This window comes from Anabrus simplex, chromosome 1 (assembly GCF_040414725.1).
Source record: "Anabrus simplex isolate iqAnaSimp1 chromosome 1, ASM4041472v1, whole genome shotgun sequence".
Lineage (NCBI taxonomy): Eukaryota > Metazoa > Arthropoda > Insecta > Orthoptera > Tettigoniidae > Anabrus > Anabrus simplex.
This window is the reverse complement of record NC_090265.1, coordinates 423317592-423345238: the sequence shown is the minus strand read 5'-3', so window position 1 is coordinate 423345238 and position 27647 is coordinate 423317592. Positions and strand designations below refer to the sequence as shown.

At 38.1% G+C, this 27647-nt stretch overlaps 2 protein-coding genes across 2 annotated transcripts; both read right to left on the bottom strand.

Moving 5' to 3' along the window:
* Nucleotides 1-1640: 1640 nt before the first annotated feature.
* LOC136856898 (sepiapterin reductase-like) lies at nt 1641-3451 on the bottom strand. Its single transcript, XM_067135123.2, has one exon. The coding sequence runs from the start codon at nt 3449-3451 to the stop codon at nt 2630-2632; it is 822 nt and encodes a 273-aa protein (XP_066991224.2). The 3' UTR covers nt 1641-2629.
* A 30-nt stretch (nt 3452-3481) lies between these two features.
* LOC136856899 (uncharacterized) lies at nt 3482-27647 on the bottom strand. The gene is made up of 2 exons (XM_067135124.2): nt 27430-27647; nt 3482-3768 (listed from the first exon to the last, which is right to left on the bottom strand). Exons 1-2 carry the CDS (start codon nt 27563-27565, stop codon nt 3482-3484), a joined length of 423 nt encoding a protein of 140 aa, XP_066991225.1. The 5' UTR covers nt 27566-27647.

Genomic DNA, 27647 nt, shown 5'->3' with positions numbered 1-27647 from the left:
ATGTGGTGACACAAGGAGTGGTGGACTATTTGTTATTTTCAAATTCCCGTGTAACGGCTGCTGGCTTCATGTAAGGAGGATATAAAATTTATAAATGAGGTTGATTCATTGGATTATGTTTACAGTAGTGTTGTGCACACTTCATTACATATGTTATTAGCATTTGAAATAGAACAGGTGCAAAATGGTGTAGTAGTGCTTGTTGAATCATTAACTTTGCCATATGGCAACGCTAGGCGTTTATACTCAGTAAAATTGCTGCCGCTGTCAGATCATATTATTTTACCCTAATTGCAGGTAGGGATTTGCCCTTTAGAAGCACTGGATATGCTACTGACTGAAGACCTTGATGGTGATAGTTTTGTGGAAGCGCCCAATGTATGTATACTTACAGACGAAGGCTCGTGGTGATGAAAATGATGGTGGGTTTATTAATAAACTCAGCTCTTGACAGTTACGTGCCAGTGCTGAAATGAATCTTGTAAATAATGAAAGAATTGAGATTAGTTAGGATGGTGAAGGTGTGTTACCTGTGGACGAAGTGCCTTTTGTATCTACTGATGCAAGATCTGTTTCAATTCGCAAAACTGCAAAAAAAGAGGATAACTGACAGAGAAAGAATAAATCAAATTACAAACCAAGATGGACCGAAGGAGCTGATTTCGATATAGGGCTACTGTTGACATTTCTGGAGCTTAATTATAGCAGATGTAAATCCATGACTGTTGTTGACATTTCTGAATTGTTTGCAGATAACCAGCTGATCGAACATTTGGTTCAAAAGACTAACAAAATATGCAATATTTTTAAATTGTCCGGGCCCATAATAATTTCTGATGAAATTCATTGTTTCATCACCATACTTTTCATTTCTGGACATAACAAGTTGTCCTCTTAAGCGTTCTTATTGGGACATGCAGTTTGACAGTAAAAGACCGTCATTCTTTCTCTCTGTGGCTAACATGCAAGTACTGAGGGTGGGCTTTTACCTGTTTCTGAAAATATCGACTACTATAGTAACTCTCTAGTATGTAATTGCATCTCAAGTTCTTGGGGTTTTCGTTTTCTTATTTTTGATTTTATTCTATTGTTCCAGTGAGCGTTTTGTTTTGACAGGCAAGAAACTATACATATGTCTATTCTGCAAAGAAATATTTTCTTTGTTCATTAATTCTATTTTTTAGCTGTGATGTGAATAAAAACTGATATTCCATACTCTTACAATAAATAATGCAAAGATTTTTCCACACTGTTATTGTACGACAAACAAACACTTTGTAACTTAAATTCAACTTCCAAAACCCATTGTAAAAAAATAGGTAATACAAGAACCTAGCGTTAACATATGGCAACATCAAATATCCTATGACCTAGCAGTCCCAAAATTCTGAAACTTGTTTCATTAGTATATTTTGGTCTCAAACATGCCGTAAAACACAATAAATAAATTAATCTCAGAAAAAAATTAATTCAGGTGCTAATGGGTTAAGGATGTCAAAGCTGTAGTCCCAAGTTCTATTTGAAAATCATCAAGTCACTTTTAAAATCCTCATGCTTGCAAATCACCTAGAGGAAAGGAAGATGACAGGGAGAGGTAAGAACAAAGATAGACTATGATATTTAAAAAATAAATCGCAGTATTATCATGTACATTACAAATTTATCTTCTGTTATTTCTATTTCTATACAATTATGTAAAACGATAAATGAAAAAAAAACCCACATAATATCATTTCTAAGAGCCTTAATTACGTAAATCGGGTGCAGTAACTTTGTTTCTCTTGAACCGATATCAGTCTCATCAAATACGTAAGTAGATGTGTACAACAAAGTGTACAGAATATAAGGATCTCACATACTAACATACTATAGTTATTTCATTAAGAGGAAAGCAGCTGGGTTACAGTTGTAGGATACTTCAAAACAGATGAAACCTTGCATCCAAACAAATCTATTGGATGTAATTGTTTTGAGGGTAATAAACTTAAGATTCCTCATTTCCTTTTGGAATTGCCCGCCTTAATACCTTCATGAACTACCTTACGACCTACAGTCTTCAGTTTTTGATCAGCATATTATAATTGCTGAGCTTGGAGGTCATTTACTATAAATCTCTATTCAACATACATTAACATTTTTATAATAGAGTCGTTACTTAATTTTCTGAAGACAGGTGCATCTCTGCTCTAGTATTCTTCATTTCTGCTGAATAAGTAGCAAAGTTCACTTGTATAGAAGTTTAATGAAACAGTATTTCCAGTTCAATAATTCAAAGAGCAATAAATATTCTTTCACGACGCATAATGAACATCTTTGTTACTTAAAAAAAAAAGTAACAGCAGTGACTTCACATTTTGTAACTTTAAGGGTCTTCTTTTAACCACATTTCCAACCAACATAACTTTATGCACCTTTCACTTTACCAATATATGAATTCCTTAAATACACGAACATAACTATGAGGGAAAATGCATGAACAAACAACTGTACAAAGTAATCAAATGTGCATAAAATATTTTTATTACACATTTTTATCTATAGCAATAGGAATTCTATTGTATAAAAATGTGAAAAGAATTTTAAAAATAGATGATTTACCTGAAATAAAATGGAACTGCATAAAAATATACTACTCATTAGAATCAAAGTAATCTACTCTACTTCCAGAAGTGAAGGTTCCCTTCTCAAGAATATTTATTAATCTCTGAGTTGTCTTGTCAACAGGAACAAGTGAATCAGTAGTTTTCATAGAAACAAACAAATCTTTCACTTCTTGGTGCTTTACATGTGAAATAAGTTCTGTTATCATTCCAGTGTTGACAGGACCAGGAGAGTAACTCAGCACAGTCAGAGAACTGTTCTCTTCAGCAAGAACTCTGAAGAACATTTCTCTGCATGCTTTACCCATACAATAATAAGACAGAGACTTCATTGGCTTCACAGCACATAGGGATGTAATGTTAAGGACAACTCGTTTGGAGACAGATTGCTCAGGAAAAACAGATAAAAACTCTGAATTGAGGCATATGACAGAAAACAGATTAAGGGAAAAGTAATCTTCCAACTTTTCCATGCTAGTGATCTTTGAAGCTTCTTCTTGGACATCACCCAAACTACCTGCATTATGAACAATCATAGCTAACTGAAAATCTTCTGGTTTAGCCTTCAAAACTGAGAGAGTATTTTGAATAAGTTCTTTAAATTGTCCTGGCTTTGGCTTAGAAAGATCACCGGGATGTATTTGCACAGATATCTCATCATTTGCATTTTCTACTAGACTTTTGGTTTCAACAAGATTTGGTTCTGACCTTGCTAGCAAAATCAAAATTGAATCCTTACCAAGTCTACGACCAAAATCAATTGCTAAATTACGGCCTATACCTTGACTAGCACCAGTTATTAAGCAAAAGGAGCGCTGGCCCCAAAAAGCCTTATTGCATATATCACCCATATTCTATTACGATTATACAAAGGTAACGATTTATTGCTCTTCAGGCAGCTCTTCTTCAGCTAACTTCTCTGATAACTGATCTGCTTTAAGGAGCTCCACAAGCTCACCCAATGTTAAAGCCTGTTTTTCAGGAGCAATATGCCTTAACAAAGCATGTGAATTAGCAACTGGAGTGTCCAATTCAAAGTCCTCTTGATTTCTACAAAATGGTGTACCCTCGGCAAGTAACCTCAGCATACATGATTTGTGAGTTTCTTCAAGCGACTGCACAAGGTCTTTCTTTGACTGTCGTTCCTTCAGCTTGGCTAATTTCTGTTCTGTAAAAGAAAATATACATATTCAAGATCTGAAACACTGGAATCTTAACTAGCTTATAATATAACGCACCATGCACACACACATTAAATCTGAAAACACTTTCTCTAAGTAGGAAATTGTATAAGAGTAATTCCTTCTATCAATGAGCTACCTACTCCTATCCAAACATTGAACATCTTTATATCCTCTACACCAATGGTTCTCAAACTATAGTATAAGAGATGCTTTTCTTCTTCATCATGCTGGTAACTGGGTCAATCTCTCGATAGTTTCATAGGGGAGGATTCTCCAGACTCCTTCAACCTGGTACCTTTTACTTATGCAAGTTCTGATAATTCTTCTTTCAGTTTTGAGGAGCTAATTAGTTCTCCTTTCATTTTTAAACTGGACCAAAGTTTCGCAAAGAGTAAGTGGCTTCGGCCAAAGTTATAGTTTTGTAGTGTTGAATCTTGGTGTATACTGACGAGCATTTTTTGTTATAAGTTAGGTTAGAAATTGTGTTTTTTTTCATTTTGTTGGTTCTATTTATCCATAAGCAAATTATCACGAAATAATTTATTCTATTTTACCACCTATTCAATACAAGCCACGTGCTATGTGGGTGAAATTTACATAATAACTATGTACACTTCTTAGGAACATGGGAAATAAATTTAAATTATGAAATTTATGAATTTAAAAAATGAGTTCAGAAACTATTTATTCTCAATACTCTCAGTTTGTAATACGCATTTTTCTATATTATCATTGCAGCATGTTAACTTAAGATGTTTTTAAACTGTAACATATTTTCAGTGTATTCCTTGTATGAATGGTTAATGATTCTGACTTTTGACCTTAAGGTTACTACAGGCTGATGATGCCCTTAACAACGGGCAAAACATGTTCCTAAGAAGTGTACACAGTATTATGTAAATTTCACCCACGTAGCACGTGGCTAGTATTGAATAGGTGGTACAATAGAATAAATTATTTTGGACTCAAAATTACAGATGCAGAAAACAAGAATAAAATTGTAGGACTATGTTCATTTTTTGATCATTTATGATGACTTCATTTATGTCAGGGCAATTCATTGGCATGATCTCAGTTTTCTTCAAAGATATTCGTAATACTATTTTTAATGCGATTTTCTGGAGACTGGTGATCTGAGCACGGACTTCAATGTCAAGAGCTAAAACATTTGCAAACCCTAGGCAGTTTGTCCTTATTGAGGGTTTTGCTCCAGTTTTGATTTTAGGTGGGTTTCCTTTTTGTCTAATTTTCATGATGTAATCTAGAGCCACACTGAAAAGCAGTGGGGATAATCCATCACCTTGTCTAAGGACTGTATTTATTCTAAAAGCATTTGACATTTCTCCCCTGAACTCTACCTTTGAAATTGTGTTGGTTAAAGTTAGTTCAATAATATTTGTTAATTTAGGATGAAGGCCATATGATCTGAGGATTTTTAAAAGAGTGGGTCTGTGTATACTATCATAAGCCTTTTTGAAATCTTCTTTCTTCTGTGGTGTTCAATCCAAAGATTGGTTTGTAGCGGCTTCCCATGAACTCCGGTCTGTGGCTAGTTTCTTCTAGTCCAAGTAATTATCACAACTCTTGTCATGAATGATTTGTTTTATATATCCTATGGATGAAATAAACAGTTGTTTATTTCTGTATTTTTAATATTCCATTATTAGTTTCAGGCTGAGAATTTGGTCTGGGCAACTTCCGTATGCATTCATGGATAGTTACATGGGCCGTGAAAGTCTAAATGATAACTTCCGTATGGTCGAAATCCTCCTTGGTATTCTGTAAGTTGTGGTTCTAGAATGTTTTCTTTTCCTATTGTAAATTATGCAGGAGAAAATTTTGTAAGTGTAGTACAAAAGGGTCATTCCTCTGTAATTGTCCGGATTAGTTTTATCTCCGCTTTCGAATAATGGATAGGTAACGCCTGAGGTCCGATGTTCTGGGATTTTCTCTGTGATCCACATTTTGACTAGATGCTAATGTAGATTTATGATTGCTGGTTTCCCTGCGTTTTTCCAGATTTCTGCAAAGATTAGGTCTTCACCACATGCCTTATAATTTTTTTAGTTCCTTAATTGCAAATTCTACCTCACTGATAGCTGGAGGATCTATTAGGTCTGGGGTAGTTAAAATGGATGCAACAGTATTTACTTCCAAAGTTTCCAGTGGGACATCACTAGAGCTTCGATTTCCACGTAATATCAAATCTCAAAATATGCATGCATTCATGCACTATCATATAGCAAAATATGCACAATAAAGTGGAAAATATGCACTATCAAAATTCAGTTCAACATGGTTACATTTTCAGTTCCTAACAACTAATTTCTCCAAATTGTCTTGACTTAAGCTCATCCGTTTATCTGTCAGTACATTCCTATAAACAGAAAAAAATGATCTTTCTACGTCACAAGAAGTAACAGGTGCATATGGTATTTAAATGGAGACATTTGGGACAAGGTGACATCAAATTTTAAATCTTTTGCATTTTCACCACACGAAATGTCTTTTATAAGCTTGACGATTTCAAAATCAGGATTTGAACGGATCACTTTATTCAGCTTACCTGTAGCTGCTGCAGCTACGTCTCCCTGCGATGATTGCAGATACGTTTGAATGTCTTCAATAACAGCTAAATATTCAACAAGGGGTAGACCTGTAGCTTCCAACTTTGTTATCGCAGCAGGCAATTTGCTAAAATTGAGAAATTAGTAGCACTCTCGAAAGGCCTATTCTAAAATTTGTAATTCATTGGCGGTTTTCCATCACGTGTGACATACATTTCACCTGGCACGTGTCTTACCTCAACCTGGATTCTCAAGTTTTTCAACCCCCACTTAACTATTCGTGGTAATGGTGACTCTACAAAGACAGACTGTCAATTCTGAATTTTTAACACAGTGATTTCATCCTGTTTTTTAATTATATCACACTGCAAAATTTTTACACTAAGAGTTCCACAACCTCACTATAAACCCTTATTGTTCATTTGCATCTTATCTCATTTGTTTTTATTCTTTTCCTCATAGGTTATACACACTTTTTTAGCTTCAATTATTATAAAAATGTTAACTTTTTTCACTGAAGATGTCTCAAACGAGTTGATTATTACTCCATCTAATGATGGAAATGTGTATATATTTGAATTGTTTTTATTTCTGTCATATTCTCTTTTGTTTTTCATTTGTTCCTTCATTATGTTTTTAACACATTTTTAGCTTCTATTATGCAAAAAACTAACCTCCCTTTTTTTTACTGAAGATGGCTTGAACGAGTCGAAACATGTTTGACTTATTGCTCCATCTAAGGATGGATTTATGTTATGTATTGAATAGGTCGACACATATTTTCCTTTGTAAAGTGAAAACCGTCAATATGGAATGATTCTAACATTTTGTAATTAGCTAAGAGAGCAATATCATCCGCAAAAGTGGATACTGTGCACCTGAATACCATTAAAATTCAACCCTTTAGTGTGCTCTTTCATTTCTCTAACTGCATTTTCTATAAACAGGTTAAAGGGATACAGTGACAGTGGACAGCCTTGTCGCACTCTTCAATTTTTTTCCTCTCCTTGTAGTACCATTAATATGAACTTCCGTGGTTTGGGCTTTATATAGATTCAGAATAAGGCGCCTGTCTTTCCAGTCAAGTCCCACATTCCTCATTACTTGAAAAAGCAATTTCAACATTATCAAAGACTTTTTCCAAGTCAGTGAATGCTACGTAAGTTTTGCTGTTGACTTATCCTTCTTTCCAGAATTTGACATACAGTAACGTTAATATATCCTCCCTAGTTCCTTTCTGTGTTCTAAAGCCATATTGATCATTATCCAATTGTTGTTCTACTTTCCTTCTAATTCTGTCTTTAATGATAAGTAAAATTTTAGAAATGTGAAAAAGGATCGCTAATGTTCTACAACTCAAACAATCGCATGCATTTTCTTTTTTGGGAAGTGTAATTGTTCTACTTTTAATAAAATCAGTTAAGTTTCCTTGTTCGTAGCATTCAGTAATCACTTCAAACAGACCATTTTTCATGGTATCATTACAGGTTTTCAAGAGTTCTGCTGGAATGGCATCCACACCTGTGGCTTTGTTCTGTTTAAGTTTAGAGAGTGCTGCATCGAACTCTGCTGTAGTGATGGACAGTCCTCTGTCTACTTCTCGAACTGATTCCAGATCCTCCAAATATTCTTCAACATCGACAATATCTTCTCCATCATAAAAGTCTTCACGGTATTCTTTCCATTGGTCACTAACATTTTTGATTTGAAAGAGCAGTTTCCCATCTTTTTTTTTAACCACATTGCTTTTAGTTCTTTTCATGTACATCCCAGAGATTTTATCTTAAAGTATGGAAACGGGTACAAAGAAATATCTTCAGAGATCACGATCCTCAGGATTGAGGGACCGATATAGAAGAACATGCTTTTATCACAATACCCCTTCTTCAAATAATTTTCAATTTCTCCACTTCTTTCATCCAGTTGTCTTTGGCTAGTCAGCATTTCATTTTTATCAAGTTTTTTAATTCTTTGTTTCGTTCAAATTTTATTTTCCTTATTCTTTTCCTTTCTTCAATGAGCTCTAGAATTTCTGATGTTATCCATGGTTTCCTTGGTTCTAATTTTGCTCTACCGAGGAGTTCTGTGGCAGCTATCTCTAAGCTACTTTTTTTATCATCCCATCCCAAATTAAATTTCTTCAGCTTGGTAGCATTCTTGAATGTTTGTAATACACTAGAATCTTGAAGTTTATATAAGCACCACTTCTTCTGTCTGAGTGTTTGGAACTTCTTGAATGTGACATCACATTTAGCTGCAACAAGAATGTGATCACTGTCGATTTCAGTACCTGGATAACTATGACTGGATTTCACTTGATTTCTGTACCTCTGTTTAACCACTATATAGTCAATATGGCATCTTCTTGTATCTCCAAGGTCCTTTCAATATAACGTCTTCGTTTGGGAACCTCAAAACCTGTGCTCGACATAATCGCGTACTGCTTACAAAATTCTAAGTCTTCTGCCTCTTGAATTTGTCTGCCTCTTGAATTTGTTTCTCCCAGACCAAATTTACCACTGTATTGAACATTTCCATTTCAACCTACAAAAGCATTAAAATTCTCCATCACAATCACATTGGCATTCTTGTCCACAATTTCAAATAGTTGCCACTATGAATTATTCTCAAGTCCTCAGATCTGAAGTCACCATTAATGGCCCATCTTGTCTCACACACACCTAGAACATCTAAACTGTTCTTCACCACTGAATATTTTAGTTCCTCCAATCTTCCCAGTTTGAGCAATGATTTAACATTCCACGTGCCAATAAAAAATGTATGTTTTCCTTGCGAGGACTTCGCGGGATGACAACCGCAAGAGGCCTCGCTATTATTCCCGCTCCTGCCGGATCTTGGCTTCCGATTTTCATGATCAGTAGAATAAACTCTATCATCAGAACTCAGCATGGCTACTATACATGGGATATCCTTACGATCTTTAATGTAGTAGTTTCCCATTGCATTCTACATCCTTATGCCATTGACCTACAGGTTCTTCAGTCTTTAGGGACAGTTTCCCATCTCAAGGGTAAGAGATTGCCCTGAACCTTCACCTGCTCATCCGCCCTCCTAAGAAGCCAAGGAGGAGGACTCCTTATCTCGGGAGTCACTTGGCTTTCCTTTTTAGTCGCCTTCTACAACTGGCAGAGGTTACCGTTGGTGAATTCTAATCTGCAATCCACACGGACAAAGGGCCACGAAGGGTGTTAAAATGAAAGACTCCCTAGGCCTCGAATGCTCTAATACTTGTAAAATGCTCTAATACCTTCGGGGTCGGAAAAGAACAAGAGCTGTCCGGTCGGACAGGATAGATGAAAGTGAGAAGTCTGGCACGAGTAAGTGGAAGCAATGCCAGGACTCCACCCACTACCCTGAGGATATAAAATGGGGTCGGGTCAAAACTGGCTATATGATAACCAGGAGCTGGCCCCGGGCCTCTTATATAAATGAATTACTCACAAAAGGCAAGAACCCAACACAGAAATAGTTTTAACATAGATTGGGGTATATTTCTATAATATTGGCTGATGCAGAAATACGATGAGCAAAACACAAACCAAAGGATACATCTATATATATAAAATAAGAGGTTTGTCTGTACATTGCTCAGAATTTGAAAAGAATGGTATTTCTGTATCGATCATGACCACAGTAACATGAAAATGCAGTTTTTACTTTTCTGCAATTTCTGTCTGTCTGTATGTATGTATATACACGCATCACGAGGAAACAGCTGAAGAGAATTTAATAAAAATCGGTATGTAAAGTCGGGGGGTGAGCTGCTACAATCTAGGCTATAAATTATTTTATTCACGCTGAGTGAAATGGTAGTTTAGGGGAAGGCCTAAAATTCAATTCTCAAATATTTATATTATTAGTGGTCATATCGATAAATACTACATAACTATAGTTATACAGAATTTAATTTCTGATCATTTACGTCTTATGCATTTTTACCGTACCGGCTATGATAACACAGATATTCATGAAACTGGATTTTTGTTGCTAAGTCCATATCAACCGAGCCCCGACAAAATGGGTAAACAGAATTTAATGAAAATCGGTATATACAGTTGGGTAAAAAGAAACTACAGTTTAAGCTATAAACAATGTTATTCACCCTGGGTGAAATGGTAGTTTAGAGGAAGGCACCTAAAATTTAATTTTTAAATACCTATGTTCTTTGTCCTATGGAAAAGTACTACATAAAAGTTATAGAGAATACAATTTCTGATCATTCATATTTTATTCAGTTTTACCGTACCGACTATGCAAGAGTAGTATTTCAGAACTGGAAGATAGTTAATAATGTGAAGGCCTACAATATCGAAAGCGCGAAACATTGATCAACAATAACATTACACTGGCCGTTGTTTGTTGTAATGTTCTTTGCCTCTTATGCTGACATTCAACTCCGATAGATGGAATTACTGCTGCGTACCGAGTATAACAGCCTAACTGAATATTGGCGGGAAATAGCTGAGGAGTTAGATAACTTTCTTCTTTAGCATGCTATTCCTCTGGTTCATACATTTTCTGATACTGCTGGTATGTAACACACTGGTTCATCATAGTACGCCAGCTATTCGATACCTATTCTGACGCGCTGTTTTGAATGAGCAGTGTGCGCACGTAAGTCAGAGGCTCAGTTAGTAGTAGTAGTAGTAGTAGTAGTAGTAGTAGTAGTATGACCCCCCCATGGCACTACAGCCCTTGAAGAGCCTTGGCCTATCAAGCGACCGCTGCTCAGCCGGAAGGCCTGCAGATGACGAGGTGTCGTGTGGTCAGCACGACTAATCCTCTTGGCCGTTATTCTTGGCTTTCTTGACCAGGGCCGCTATCTCACCGTCAGATAGGCTGAGTGGACCTCGAACCAGCCCTCAGGTCGAAGTAAAAATCCCTGACCTGGCCGGGAATCGAACCCGGGACCTCCGGGTAAGAAGCAGGCATGCTACCCCTACACCACGGGGCCGGCCAGTAGTAGTATGAACTGGTCTAGAATTACAATTTAGGCCTATTCCAAATTATAGTACCACAATTAACTAACTCCAAATTTAACCCTGAAATGAGCCGTTTCTTAAGAAAAGCTTCTTCCTTTTCACTTTTATTAAATCTACATTAATTTTATTCCAAATTAGCAGCGAAGATGTGGTTTCTTCTCTGGCTTGGAGGATAAATTGCCTCCATGTCAGATAGTTCTTTCCCCCGCCAGTGTAGTGAATTGAGATTTTCCGACTCATCGGGTACTCCCAGGAAACAGATAAGTAAACGGGCATAGTTTTTGCCCTGGGACTATCCACTATTCGAATCCCCTCGCCGAAAAAAAGACGAACGATTGTTCACGGATCACGGATGTCTGCATTTTGGTCATTCCAGCTCTGTAGCTTTGGACTGTTAGTTCGGCAGCATAGTACTGTTCGTTAAAAGTGAGAAAATGTGTGGTTTTTCATTTGATCGAGTATTTCATATGAAAGCATTGCTTTGAATCGCGCCATTCTTACTAATGTCATTGTAATGACCCATGTTCATTTCAGTTGGGAAAACCACTAAGAGAGTCTTTCTGAGAATCTGTAAAGGCAGGCGGAGAGTGGGTGTCTGCCATTATAATGAAAACTCCCCAACCTGATTGTGACTGACGGTAGGCAAGCTGGCCTATTACAATGAAAATTCCCTAACCCAGTCTTCATATGAGAAAAGACGTTGGTGACTTCACCGTCGTGTTTCTAGGGCAACGTTAAGAGCTATGCAACTTAATACAATCTTGCTCACAACGTTTACACTACCTAACCTAGAATTCTGTAAAATATTTAGAATTCCGTAGCGAAGCACGGGTACATCAGCTAGTAAAATATATAAATGTTACTTACATACATATTCATGGAGGATAGCATTTTCATTAACATGTATAGAAGCCTTTTACTTCCACAGAAACCATCATAAGGACTTCCTCACTTAATTCCCTTTTGTACGGGTACCGGTACATAGAGAGGCGATATTCATATATTCAGACATTACAGCAAAAGGTGTGTTGTATTTATTTCAAAACATTCCTCTCGTGAAGAAGGAAAATAATATATCTCCGAAAGTCAGAACACGACTGTCCGTGGGAAAAAAAAAAAAAAACAGACACACAAACTCTCTTCCTTTTCAAAGCATCACCACCAACAATCCCCACAGAGTAACTCCTGAAGGAAGTTTTAAAGATGAAAAAAGGAAGCACATCAGCCAAAAAAATTTATTACAACCACCAAAGAGGTAACATGGAGAAAGGGCAAGGGGCATTGCCATAGCTACACAGAAAATAAACACTGTCAAAGACAACACGATAAACATAAATATCAGATCCCAAAATATAAAAATAAAAACTGCTAAACCAGCCAGGAATAGAGATAAAGCAATCAAATAGACAAACATATCAGAAAAAACAGAAAGTAACATACATAAGGTATCCAAAAAATAACACAAACCTGACATTCATACAACGCATTCATACAAGTACACATCGAGACCAGATGCATAAGGCATAAGATTCAAGACACACCTGGATGAAACTGCAGTAGCATGAGATAAGTGACTCAAAGGTCCACGAGCTCTATCTGAGAATCCAGATCCAAATATCAGGGCAGCCGCAATACAAGGCAAAGCTCACCTAATCATAGCAAGAGTCTAACCACAAATACGCAATGGGATGTATTCATATCGCTTCATGGTAGCGAACAGGTATTTTTCTTAAGTAGCGTATTAAATGCAAGTCGTCATATGAGCTCAACCAAAACGTCGCAGAGGAGAGAAGAATGGTCTCAAATGCAAATACATCGTAATCAAACAGCACTACACACACATATATCTCTGGTAAAATATGAAAAGGGAACAGTGAATATAAGTTCTCCACAATCAAAACAGGGAACTTAGAACAAAACCGGGAACACACGAACGCTAGCTTAGCATAGCTATGGCAACCCAAAGGAAGTAGAGAAATAAATAAATACCTGGAAAAAGGTCCATATGTATTAATCATGTACGTTAGCTCAAGGCTAACATCTATATGAAACAAAACACGTTTCAACGTTTCATAAGGCTTCCATTTTTCTTTCTTTCAAAGAGTAAAGCAAACAAAATAGGATTGAAAGAAATGCTTTGGAAAATCATAGCGGCATGAGGCACCATCTGTCTAACCGTGAAAGAGGTAGATGTCAAGTCAGAGAAAAGTTATCATTATCAAATAACAGACATATGAATTCTATTTCGGGGAATAGACTAACAAGCCCATTCTGGGAAATAAGCATAGAAAACAGTAGGTGCGGTACAAATATTCCTGCCACCCCTTGAAAAATGAGTTCTATTTTTGATGATCAGGCGAGGAGAACTCATTTTCTTTAAGAGTTATAACTTATTGTTAAGCGCGCGCACGTGACTATCACTAATCTGTAAACAAAGAATAACCTAAACAAGAAAGACAATGAATAAATCCAGGTAATTAAACTAATACACAAGAGCAATAAAAGATATGTAGGTTAAGGCGTCCATTCACACAGGCCCACACACAGTTTTAGAGATTTGTTGTGTATTCGGTTTAAACACATAATGGTGATTTTGTAAATCACGAAATACAAATACATTTTTTTTTGCTAGGGGCTTTATGTCGCATCGACACAGATAGGTCTTATGGCGACGATGGAATAGGAAAGGCCTAGGAATTGGAAGGAAGCGGCCATGGCCTTAATTAAGGTACAGCCCCAGCATTTGCCTGGTGTGAAAATGGGAAACCACGGAAAACCATCTTCAGGGCTGCCGATAGTGGGATTCGAACCTACTATCTCCCGGATGCAAGCTCACAGCCGCGCGCCTCTACGCGCACGGCCAACTCGCCCGGTACAAATACATTAAATCCCGTCTTTTCCATTCTCTTTTTATTTTTTTATTTTACAGATTTTGGTATACTCTTCAGATCCAGTCCCACTTTTTTTTAAAACCTGAAACAAAAGATATTGAGAGTACGGTCCTGTAATCGTTGGTCTATTCTAAAGATATTTATCAATAGGGGTATGAATAAGAGAAGATACTACATTAAAAACAAATGGATGAAGTTAAACATCACTGGCTCCTTGGATACTATCTTTGTAATAGGAAAACGTGATCCTTAGATGAAATCTGATTTGCGACATCTTCCAATCTGACATTCACTGGTCCAAGAAATTCGACAATCTTCTTTGGTTCTGACCACTTTTGAGAAAGTTCCCTGCTGACATAGTCAATAGCAGAACTGATGGGGAATCTTTTTACCAGAACAAGGTCTCCAACTCAGAACGGGACGGGTTTCCTTCCCTTGTTGTACCCCTGGGCCACCTTGTTCATTGCCTTGACAAGGTGTTCCGAAACAACTTTCCATTTTTCCTGGAGAGTCATGTGGCGAGAAGGAGTAGACAAATATATTCCACTGTAACATAAGCGGATCATTAGGTATTCTGCTCAAAAATAATTCAGCAGTAGTAAAACGGCAGGATTCATGAACGGCAGTATTGAAAGCTAAGCTAAAAAAACCTAAACAGGAATCCCAAAAAGTTTGGTTGTTGTGGTGAAAGGCTGACAGACACGCCTTAAGATTACGGTGGAATCTCTCAATTTGAGACAGCTGAGGGGGGTGTGGACTAAGGCGAACATGCTTTATGCCCCATGAGAAACACAAGTTCTGAAAATGGGCACAGGTAAAAAACAGGAGTTGTCCAAGACCAAGATTTTGGGGGGCTAAAAATAGCAAAGATATGATTAGATAGTAATTTAACCGTGACAGTAGAATTCATTTTATGAACAGAGAACAACCAGACAAATTTAGAAAAATCGTCAATGACGGATAGAATGCCGACATTCCCATTTTTAGATTTTACAAGAGGACCGAAGAAATCTATGAATAATTTCTCCCCAGGAGAGTTTGCAATGTCAGCGGAATGGAAACCAACTAGAGTGTTTTGGGCGGGTTTGCATTTTTGGCAAACGTCACAACTCCTAACGTATTCAAAGACATCCCTTTTAAGGTTAGGCTAGTAATAGTTTCAAGCAATCTTATGGAAAGTTTTCAGTTGTTCAAGGTGTGCACCCAGACAAGAATCATGATAATGTAAGATCATGGCCCTCAAAGCATGGGAAACAAATGTCTTACAAGACTTGTTCCGGGGGCACTTGTGATACAAAAGACCCTTTTTTTATCTCAAAGGATACCCATTTTTGATCATTATTGGCAATTCCTTCAATTATCTCCGCACATTCACGGTTGTTGTTTTGAAATTCAGTTAGTTCAGAAAAACTCAGAGGATACTTTTGAAGAACATTAACAGGAAAACTACCTTCAGGACTAGGGTCGGGTCTCTCCACACCCTCAAACATGTGCGACAGTCAGCCATCACATTATCTTTCCCCCTTACATGTACGACAGAAAATTTATAAGATGACAGCCGAAGAATCCAACAAGTTCTTCCTAACTTCTTCACATTTGCATTCATCCAGGATATCGCCTGATTGTCGGTGTGTACCCAGAAATGACTATGTTCGAGGTAAGAATGAAATTTCTCAACACCAAGTACAACGGCTAGACATTCTTTCTCATATGTGGAATAATTGATTTTAGATCCATGAAACATCTTGCTAAAATATGCAATAGGAGCCAAGGTGTCATTCTCTAATCTCTGGTTTAGCACCACTGAAACAACGTCGCTGGCATCGCATTCAAGAATGAAATCAGAACTGTGTAGCACGGGAACTTCGCAAAAGAGAGTCTTTAAGTTTGCAAAAGGTAAACAAAAAATAACAAACCCAACATTCATACAAGCACACTTAGAGACTAGATACATAAAGCAATATAAATACAGATTCAAGACACACCGCGACAAAACCGCAGAAGCATGAGATAAGTGACTCAAGGTCCATGAGCACAATCCGAGAGTCCAGATCCAAATATCAGGGCAGCCGCAATACAAGGCAAAGCTCACCTAATCATAGCAATAGTCTAACTACAAATACGCAATGGGACGTATTCATATCGCTTCATGGTAGCGAACAGGAATTTTTCCTAAGTAGCGTATTAAATACGTGTCGTCATATGAGCTCAACCAAAACGTCGCAGGAGGAGAGAAAAAGACATGGTCTCAAATGCAAATACATCGCAATCAAACAGCACCACACACACACAAATTAAAACGGGTTCGTGCTACCTTTTCATCCCTGCGTAGGAACAGATACGTAAATATATATCGCCAGTAAAATATGAAAAGGGAACAGTGAATGTAAGTTCTCCACAATCAAAACAAGAAACAAAGAACAAAAACGGGATCACAATGAACACTAGCTTAGCATAGCTGTGGCAACCCAAACGAAGTAGAGAAATAAATAAATACCTGGAAAAAGGTCCATATGTATTAATCAATCAATCATGTACGTTAGCTCAAGGCAGAGAGCCATGTATGTTAAATAGTGAATCTTTCTTCATATACCATTTATATTAAACGAAACACGTTTCATAATATAGTCAAACCATCTTGTTTACTACGGCTTCCAAAATAGGATCGAAAGAAATTCTTTGGAAAATCATAGCGGCATGAGGCGCCATCTAACCATGAAAGAGGTAGATGTCAAGTCAGAGAAAAGTTATCATTAGCAAATAACAGACATGTGAATTCTATATCAGGGAATAGACTAACAAGCCCATTCTGGGAAATAAGTATAGAAAACACTAGACGCGGTACAAGACTCTACTAAGGGCCCCGTGGTTGCCAACCCACGCTCCTAAGTTGAGAGGCCTGGGCCCTCTTTTAGTCGCCTCTTACGACAGGCAGGGGATACCATGGGTGTATTCTTCATCTGCGTCCCCCACCCACAGGGGGTGAAAAACACATACACTACAGTATTTCGAGTACAGTTCTGTACATACAGTAAACACTTGCATACAAGCAAAGCAATATCAACGGCTACTAATTTCAGATGAATACCAGCCATAAGAAGTAGCCTGCAAGATTGCTAACTGTGGTCACGACCGATATAAAATACAATTTTTTTAAATTCTGAGAAATGGTACAGTCCAAACTCTTATTTTATATACACTAGCAAACAAAAATTAGGATCACTTTAATTTAAGAACAAAAAATGTATTTATTTATCTTAAGCTTTGTTTTTTCTTCATTCCAACAACATATTTAAAATGAAGTTAACCAGTGCTCTGCATACTTCAGTATAAAGTTTTTTTTTAAATCCAAAAAGTTCTTAGATGCTGTAATTTATGAAAATCGCATTACCTTATATAAACACTGCATTACACATTGCATACCACTGAGTTTTCTTGATGACACTACACTTATCTTGCCTTAGTATCGGGTGTTACTACCTCCGGCGATGATTACTGCCTCCATCCTTCGCAGCATACTAGGCTAGGAGGTCCTGGACCATTTCCTGGGGGATGAGTGCCCACTCTGTCAGTAGTATTGCCCACAATTCATTGAGGGTGTCAACGTTGCGAAGCCAAACATTTCGGTCAGGCATATCTCACAGGTGTTCTGTGGGATTGAGGTCTGGATTGCAAGCTGGCCAGTCGAGGGTTCCTATCCTGACATCGCGTAGATATTTCATCAGGCAACGAGCAGCATGAGGGCATTCATTATCATGCATTGGGATGAAAATTTCACCAACTAAGGTAGCATAGGCAATTACATGCTCTATTAACACCTCTACAATGTCACTGTGTGCATGCAGAGCACCTCCATCATTGAAAATAATTTCCATTCGGGCCTCAAAGTTGATACAGGCCCATACCATAATGGAGCCACCCCCAAATGGTGTCCTTTTGAAAATGTTGCAAGGTGAAAATCGCTCCCTACGCCTTCTCCACACTCTCTCTCTACCATTAGGTGACCGGAAGCATAATCGTGACTCATCTGTGAAGAGTACCATTGCCCACTGCTCCACAGTCCAATTCCGATGTTGACAAGCAAACTGTAATCGAGGTGCCCTATGTTGGGGGGTAAACTGTGGACCAGTTGCAGGTCTTCTTGAGGTCAAATTGGCTTCTCGGCGAGTTTCCTACTGACTCGAGTCAATTTCTGGCATGGACAGCGGTAGTTTAGCATTCGCTCAAGACTTGGATGACCAGAAACCTGTTCCCTAGCAAATGTAGACCTCCAACGACCTGATGCAGGTTGTCTGTGATAGATACAAAGTTCACGAAATCGTCTTAGAACATTCTGGAAGCTTCCGTATAATGCACCGATAGCATTAATCGCATAACAAATGCTGCGTCCATCAACCACCAATGCCACTACTCTTGCAACGTCTTCTGGGCTAAGAGGCATCTTAACTTGTCAAACATGAAAGAGAAACTGAAGGAAAATGTTCATTTGTGATAGATATTGTGTCACACATTGATAATCCATCAACAGCTTCCGCCACAGTATCGTTAAACTTCTTTCTAAAGTGTTATTGCTAGTCAATGCAATAAAATTGAGTGCCTAGCACTTAGGGTGAAAAGTGGCTCCTTAAGTTTATGATCTCTTAAAAGTCATATTCTTCTCCAAAACTGCAGAATGTAAAAATTAATGTAATTAATGGAACAACATTCCCTCTAATACAGTAACTGATTACCGGGCGAGTTGGCCATGCGATTGGGGGCACGCGGCTGTGAACTTGCATCTGGGAGATAGTGAGATCGAATCCCACTGTTGGCAGCCCTGAAGAAGGTTTACCGTGGTTTCCCATTTTCACACCAGGCAAATGCTGGGGCTGTACCTTAACTAAGGATACGGCCGCTTCCTTCCAACTCCTAGGCCTTTCCTATCCCATCGTCGCCATAAGACCTATCTGTGTCGGTACGACGTAAAGAAAAAAAAAAGATCACAAAGCGATTCACTGAATTAATACTTTCTAAGTCAACAAAGAGAGCACAAAGTGATTCACTTTTTTTTTTGTCTGCCAGTGTATATGCCTTTGCTGGAGAGACCTAGTGTTTATAGTGCAATATGTCTTCTGGTATGCGCTAGAGCAATTTTGTTACTTTCATTGATTCTGACCCCTTAAAACTACCACCAGCCTGCTTGGCTTTCTTCTATGAGATCTCAATTTGGCTCTCTGGGTTGACACTATCCTAAAAAGTATATTCTGACAAGAATGTCCAAGGTTTGAAGAGTGAATCATTAGGCCTACAGTAGGTCAGAAAATTAAAAAAGGAAAAGGACAGCCTGAAATTGGTATATGCGCCTACAGATTTATTAATATAAAATCAAGTCACGATGGGTGAGAACGCAGACTGCTAATCTATTATTAATTTCAGGAAAAACAAATCCCCCTATCTGTCATATGAGGCCACTAAAAGCAGGACTGCCAGGTATTGTTTGTCTTCGGGCAGCCTCTAGGTGGAGGAAGGAAGAATTTATAATGCAATGAATGTATTGCTCCTCAGAACTGCATAGTTCATAAACTTGCTGCAAAATACTATGTTACATTCTTGTTCTACATTTCAAGACTTAAAATTGTTATCTTATTTACTTCTTCCTTAATAAGCACATCAACTGTTTTTTTTTTTTTTTGTTTTGCTAGGGGCTTTACGTCGCACCTACACAGATAGGTCTTATGGTGACGATGGGATAGGAAAGGCCTAGGAGTTGGAAGGAAGCGGCCGTGGCCTTAACCAAGTTACAGCCCCAGCATTTGCCTGGTGTGAAAATGGGAAACCACGGAAAACCATCTTCAGGGCTGCTGACAGTGGGATTCAAACCCATTATCTCCCGGATGCGTTTTTTTGGTATAGCTCCTTCATGCAGACAAAAATCAAGTAAGTACTTCAGATATGGTACTATATCCCAACCCACTGCCTTTGGTGTTAAGAGACATGCCTCTGAACACAGAGAAGTGGAACCTTCATCACAACATAATCCTCCTCGCTTAGCTTAGAAAAATGTTATCAGCAGCAGAGTCACTCTGATATTCAGTGCTGTTCGTTGTATTTGCTGTGTAGAGATTATGCTATAGTTACAGTGAAAGTAAGAATAGACTTACAGTATATTTGGAAGATACTTGCCTGCAAAACAGGCAATCAGCTATGTAACTGTCTGGTCGTGCCCTAAGTGTAGGAAATGGCACTGGAACTCCTCAAGCATCACCTACCCCCAGATTACGAATAACACCCATGGTATCCCCTGCCTGACAAAAGAGGTGAATAAAAGGGTCCCCAGGTGCTCTTAACTTGGTAGAATGGGTTTGTGATCACAGGGCTCTTAGCTGAGTCCTACCCTTGCTTCCACTTTGTCTCAGTGAAACAAAATGGAGGGGAAGAGGGGAAAGAAAACTGAAGGAGGGATACAGGCTGTTTTACAGTTTAGAGAAGGATGCAATAAACTGAATAGGAATGATCATTTAAAAGGATGTCCTAAAACATGTGGAGGAGAAGATAAGTGATGGAATGATCATAGCAAGGATTCAGTTTGAAGCAAGAACACGAGATCTGTTCCAACTACATGCTCCACAAACTGGCAATAAAGAAGAGGACATAGAACAATTCCTCGAAGAAATGCACAGAAGTCAAGGAAGTAATGATAATGGAAGACCTGAATGCACAAGTTATTCTGGGACCATATGGAGATGGCAACAAGAATCGAGAAGAGGATACGTTAACCCACCAGGGGTTGTGTACCAAGTGTAACGCCAGGAGTCGCATACAGTTGTTTCGACCAGAAATCAATAAAACACCAAACGTTTACTTAATACGCTATTTATTATTACAATAATATAATACTATTTAAACACAAACACTTTTTAACATAATAATTATAATAAATGAGATTGCCTTTAGTGATGAAATTGGAAATAAAAATTAAAGTTCAGTTTATGGAAAATACTTTTAAAATGATGTTTAATTTCATTTTACACACATCTATAGTAATTGCCACGTAAGGAAATACCCCAGAAAGTAAATATCGCCACCCGATGCTCTTCTTTTCTCTTTTTTTTAATGGCTGATCACTGCTGCCAACCTGCCTGGTTACATATTAAAATCATCAGACATAACCATAACAAACTAACCTCAATGTAAACACCGATAATGAATGTTTCCCTACCCTAGTAAATGATAAAAGATAAGATGAAATAAATCAAGATAATTATGAATATCTCCTCAATGAGGAATTAAGGAAATAAACACACTTTCTCACTTAAATTATCTGTCTTTATTTTGATATACAGTAGGCGTACTATAACCATATTCTTGAAAAGAGGGGAGTGTTAAACGATGCAATGTATTTAATAAGTCTTTGCAGTGTGATTTTCGAAAGTTCCAGACATCCAATGACTTCCCTTTCTTTTGCGCGAATATTTCCTTCTCTCTTCAATACCGGTAACCAGTAAGGAGAGAGATTATTGGGCATATTTTCAGCCTGCAGGCTGGTTATATCTTCAAGCTTATCAGGAAACATATAGGAATATTAATGTGCCAAGCTCCGTGAACGGAATTTAAGTCAGCTTTCAAGTTCACTGCGGATTTGAAAATAATAATGTTATAAGTTCTACTGCCAAAATTTCGTCCCGCAAGAGTTATTTCATGTACCGGTAGATCTAGACACGAGACTGACGTATTTGAGCACTTTCATCATTTCACACAAACTATGTTATTAAATGCATTATCCGAACATGCCACAATCCTACTTACCTGGTATTAGCCAAATAGATTTACAATCCCACAGAAAAAGAAAATATGCTTTAAATATTCTCGCAAATGTATCACTAGTGGCTTTAACGGCGATGCGGTGGCAACACGCACTTCACGCTAGAGCAGTGATTGAACGTTGCCAACATGCCAGATTAACGGTAAATGTAAGACGTCGTATCGGCAAGTAGGGTCCCTAAACTGTATGGTTACCGACACTGAAAAAGACCCAACAGCAAGAAAAGTAACCATAAATCAATATCTTAATATTACAGGGGAGAAAGGGTAAGGTTGCACCCTTAGGGTACGTCCTTACACGGAGAGGACTATAGATAATGCTCCTTCTCCCTCTACTCAACAATGAATGATAACAGTGCACTTCCTGCATTATAAATAAGTCTACGCCATGTGTCGCATATGGTTGAATGGAACAGAGACAGGTAACGTGAGGAGTCTTGTGCGAACGAAACAACTGGATAGCCAGCTTGTCACTCACTGAAGGAGTGAAGAGTGATAACAGTGGTCTGACAGAAATTTTGGACTAGTCCACTGAAAGGTACTGAGGAGTAGGAAGTACAGTAAACAGTGTTCGCAGAAGGAATGATCAAAATAAACAGAAATGGTTGAAACTACCAGATGCGATCCCTCACGGGTTAGTGGACTTTTAGAGGAACCAACTAATAATAGGAAACACATGGTTCAGGGAGAAAAATAGCCAGAAGATTACCAGGTATGGATGGGGAGCCAGAAGAACAAAAACGTTGATTGATTACATATTAGTGTAAAAAGCACATCAGAAAGGTCTTATGGATGTTACAGCTATGCCTTAGGAACCCTTTGGGGGTGACCATAGAGCAGTGATAGCAAAGTCGTAATTAGGTAAGGTCATAAAACTACCAGAAAAAGAGAAAGATTAGGGTCTGGAGATTTTTTTTTCTAGTGGCTTTACGTCACACCAACACAGATAGGTCTTATGGCGATGATGGGATAGGAAAGTCCTAGGAGTTGGAAGTGGCTGTGGCCTTAAGGTACAGCCCCAGCATTTGCCTGGTGTATAAATGGGAAACCACGGAAAACCATCGTCGGGGCTGCTGACAGTGGGATTCGAACCCACTATCTCCCGGATGCAAGCTCACAGCCGCGCGCCGCTATCCGCACGGCCAATTCGCCCGGTGGTCTGGAGATTGAAGGAAAAAGAGGTTCAGGCAGAATTTAGAAAAGAATTACAAAAACTAATAACAATGACAGATATTAGCCATGCTGAACAGGAATGGAATAATTTTAAGAATGCATTTGTATGGTGTGCATAGAAAAACCGTGTCGCAGAGCATCAGAAAAAGTAAGAGGGAATAGGAACGTTACTATCATCAAATGACGACTTACCCTTCCATTAAGAATGCTGGCTCCGTCAGTTGTATATGGATCTCAGAACTTCTCTAATTTTCAAATTTGAGAGAACTGTTCTATTTCTATAACTACAGATAACTGTACTACAATGCCCCTGAATCCGTATCACTGAAACTGAACTAATGCTACACAGTCTCCTATTGGCTATGATTTTTACTGGGAACTTGAGGTGCCATAATGAGAAGTTTTTGAAGATTTTAATAATTAATTAATGTTATTTGCTTTACGTCCCACTAACTACTCTTTTACAGTTTTCGGAGACGCCAAGGTGCCAGAATGTTGTCTTGCAGGAGTTCTTTTACATGCCAGTAAATGTACAGACACGAGGCTGACGAATTTGAGCACCTTCAAATATCACCGGACTGAGCCAGGATTGAACCTGCCAAGTTGGGGTCAGAAGGCCAGCACCTCAACCGTCTGAGCCACTCAGCCCGGCATTGAAGATTTTAGGAAGAGATTCAGCTTACCATCCTGTCTTAGAGATGAGATTGTAATGACAGTGCTGAAGAAATACTGTCAAGCCTTAAAAAACCATCTCAATCCCAATAATTGAGTACGATTTGCCACAGCTGTTATATAAATCTTTTGTCAGTGAACATACTAAATCTTTCGTTGGAAGGCAGATCTGTAAAAATTGTAAAATACTGTGCTGTGGGAACAAGAAGAGCCAAAGATTGATACCCAATTCAGTTACTGGTGATCTAACAAATCTTACTTGAATCTGTGAACGACAGCATATTAAGACAAAAGCATGGGAACACACCCACTTATTGGAGAAAGCTGTAAAGACTTGATTATAAGGCTCTGTTATGATCTGCACACCTTGCAGTATGGGTGGCCTATTCATCTGTATTAGACAACACTGTCTTGCAGGATGTGAAAGGAAAGGAAGGCCTATAGATCTTGCTTGGCGATTTGTATTGAAATGTCATTGCTCCGTGTTGGCATCTTGCTCTTAGATCGCGCTATGACAAAGAATAAGTTTTTAGCCTTTCACTCTTCATAATAAGTTACAACTGGCAAGATGAGACAAGCTGTAAAAGTAATTAGGCCTATGTCTGAACGAACATTCTACATGTAATCATCAAGATTTTCCTCAATAATGGTATAGATGAAGGTGAATTCTTCAAAGATAGGTACTCAGGAAAATGAGAAGAGGAATGTTAGTATCATCAAATGAGGACTTACCCCTCCATTAAGAAAGCTGGCTCCGTTAGTTGTATACAGGTCTCAGAACTTCTCTAAATATTTGATTTCTAAATTTGAGAGAACTGTTCTATAACTACAGATTACTATAAAGTCCCCGAACCCATATCATGAAACTGAAATAATGGGTAGACATACATACAATTACGCTACACAGTCTCCTATCGGTTATGGTTTTTACTGGGAGCTTAAGGTGCCATAATTAGCAAAGTTTTTGAAGATTTTAGGAAGAGATTCAACTTACCATCCTATCTTAAGGTGCGTCCACACCAAGATGTTTTCATTAACTTTGTTAATAAACATTTTTGGATGTTAATAAATGAAATAGCATGTTCATTAACTCTTCGAGCATGTCGATAAGTAACATTTCTTTAACTTTAATGAATGAAACTTTTCATTAACTTTTCGTGTTTTCGTTAACATTTCAGTTCGCACATGCACAACAACGCAATTTGACCACACAAATTTGTAGCGCGGAATACGGTGATTTCTTATTTCTTCTAAAAATTGACTATCAAATCGCAAACAAAATTTCTAATATACAGTACCTTTAAGTCTGTATGATATTCTTTTAGCTGTGTTATAATGTTGTTTCATTTCCAGCTTTGCTCCTCGCTGAATAACGCAACATCCCATAACCACTTGTATATCACCTAAATAATACTATCCTAACTACGTTAAATAAAGATTTTTTATTTTGTACCTTTACCAATTCCTTGATATTGTTGTATAAAGCTTCAAACACCTCAGACACAATAACTGAAATTGCTTATTTTGATACTCTAGTCAAATACCCCCCTGTGGGTGGGGGCGGTGGAATAACACCCACAGTATCCCCTGCCTGTTGTAAGATGCGACTAAAATGGGCCCCAGGGGCTATGAACATTGGAGCGTGGGTTGGCGACCACCGGGCCCTTAGCTGAGTCCTGGCATTGCTTCCACTTACTTGTGCCAGGCTCCTCACTTTCATCTATCCTATCCAACCTCCCTTGGTCAACTCTTGTTCTTTTCCGACCCCGATGGTATTACGTATGGTGGCCTAGGGAGTCTTTCATTTTCACGCCCTTCGTGGCCCTTGTCTTCCTTTGGTCGATACTTTCATTTTTCGAAGTGTTGGACCCCTTCCACTTTTTCTCGCTGATTAATTCCTACTTGCCTTTCCAGTATTTTTCTTTGCCACACTTCATGTCTTCACTTTTCTCTAATTATACTCACTAACATAATGAAAGCTGCAGCTGTATTTTCTTCTTCCTGACCCTATCAATTGTAACCTCACAAACAGCTATTTTGGTGTGGACACACTGTTGATGACGTTTATTAATGTGTTGAGCAATGTTTTCATTAACATTGTTCTGTTAATATTGTTGATTAACTTTGGTGTGAACTAACCACTAGAGATGAGACTGTAGTGAGTGGTGAAGAAATCCTGTCAAAACTTAAATCACCATCTCAATCCAAATAATTGAGTAGGGCCTACAATTTGCCTTAGCTGTTATATAACACTTCTGTCAGCGAGTATGCTGAATCCTATGGGGCTATCTTTGTTGGAAGGCAGATTTGTAAAATTGTAAAATACCGTACTATGCTGCAGGAACAAGAAGAGCAAAGAATTCAGTAAGATGCTCTACTAGGGTAATATTGTGTACAGAGCCATATAGGCCTATAGATACTGGGATAAAGCAACACTGACATTTAGGCTTCAATAAATGACAATTGGTAACTCATACACTACAGAAATGTGAAACACCTTGTACAGTTGGCCTTTCTGGAGAATATTACAAAAGTAATAAGAGGCTAAATAATATGCAGTTTCGAATGCGACATGGGTATGACATAGGGCTAATGTCTAACCAACCAACCTACCCAGCCAAGTTTCTTACATACATGAATACAGAATTAAAGTCATGCGCTCTGAGTATTTATACGGATATTCAGAATACAGGTGAAGTAATATCAACTTTCATTAGTGCTCCCTTAATATATACGCGGAAATCGGGTCGCCCTATTATAGTAAAACAGAATAATAAAGACTGCAGCAATATGGAAATGCATATTACCACAAGGATTAGTAATTGCTGTTTTAACTTCGCGGAACTGGGCATAATATAATAGTTTACCTAGACTCACAGCAGCTCCAGCTACGGTCCAACCGAAGATGAACTTCCACGTAGTAACACGAAGGGCAAACAGCCCTAACACTCCACCCTACGATATAGGGTGGCGCTTATCAAGCGAAGGACATTTAATGTTAGTTACTATATTTACGATATCGCCTCAGATACTGGTGCGAAATCCAATTCACTGAATAAAATATTAAAATCCAAACAAGAAAAAGAAAGAAAAAATGGTGAAAACCTATCTTCCAAAATGACCTCAAGAGGACGTTATTTTAAAAAGCGCTCCGAAAGGAGAAATCGAGTATACTAATTTGAGATTTACGCGCCTGTTATCACAAAAAAATGCACTCATATTATAAAAACATTTAAAATGTTCTATTGGTATCACAAATTCTACGGAAGCACAAATTATGAACTTAATACTTTATTTATATCGAGAATATTAACTGGCCACATGCTGGTAACGTTGGTAACACTACACTGAAAGTGTCATCTGAAGCTGTCTTGTCAATGTAAATTGTAAACAGATATCACAAAAGAAAACACTCCATCCAACACGAAAGACCGGTGTCATGTTCAAGTAAGCATAAAATCACCCGAATTCGCACTGCTTTTAGAAAAAGTAGCCAAAACGCTGCTAGTGTAACAAGTGCAAGTAACAGCTTTGATTACCTAACGTAGCCAAGTATTCAGCAGAATCTGGCAGACGATCGATTGGCTCGAAGTTGTCTTCGAACGTCGTTAACACTGACCGTCCTTTTGATTCTCTGTCGCTGTCGAGCCAAGGATTTCTATCACTTCTCTCCATGTTGCAACTTCTGCGCTTTTTTTTTTTTTTTTTTCTTTCTGTGCTATTATGATTCGCCAAAAGGAAATGTGGTGTACAGCAT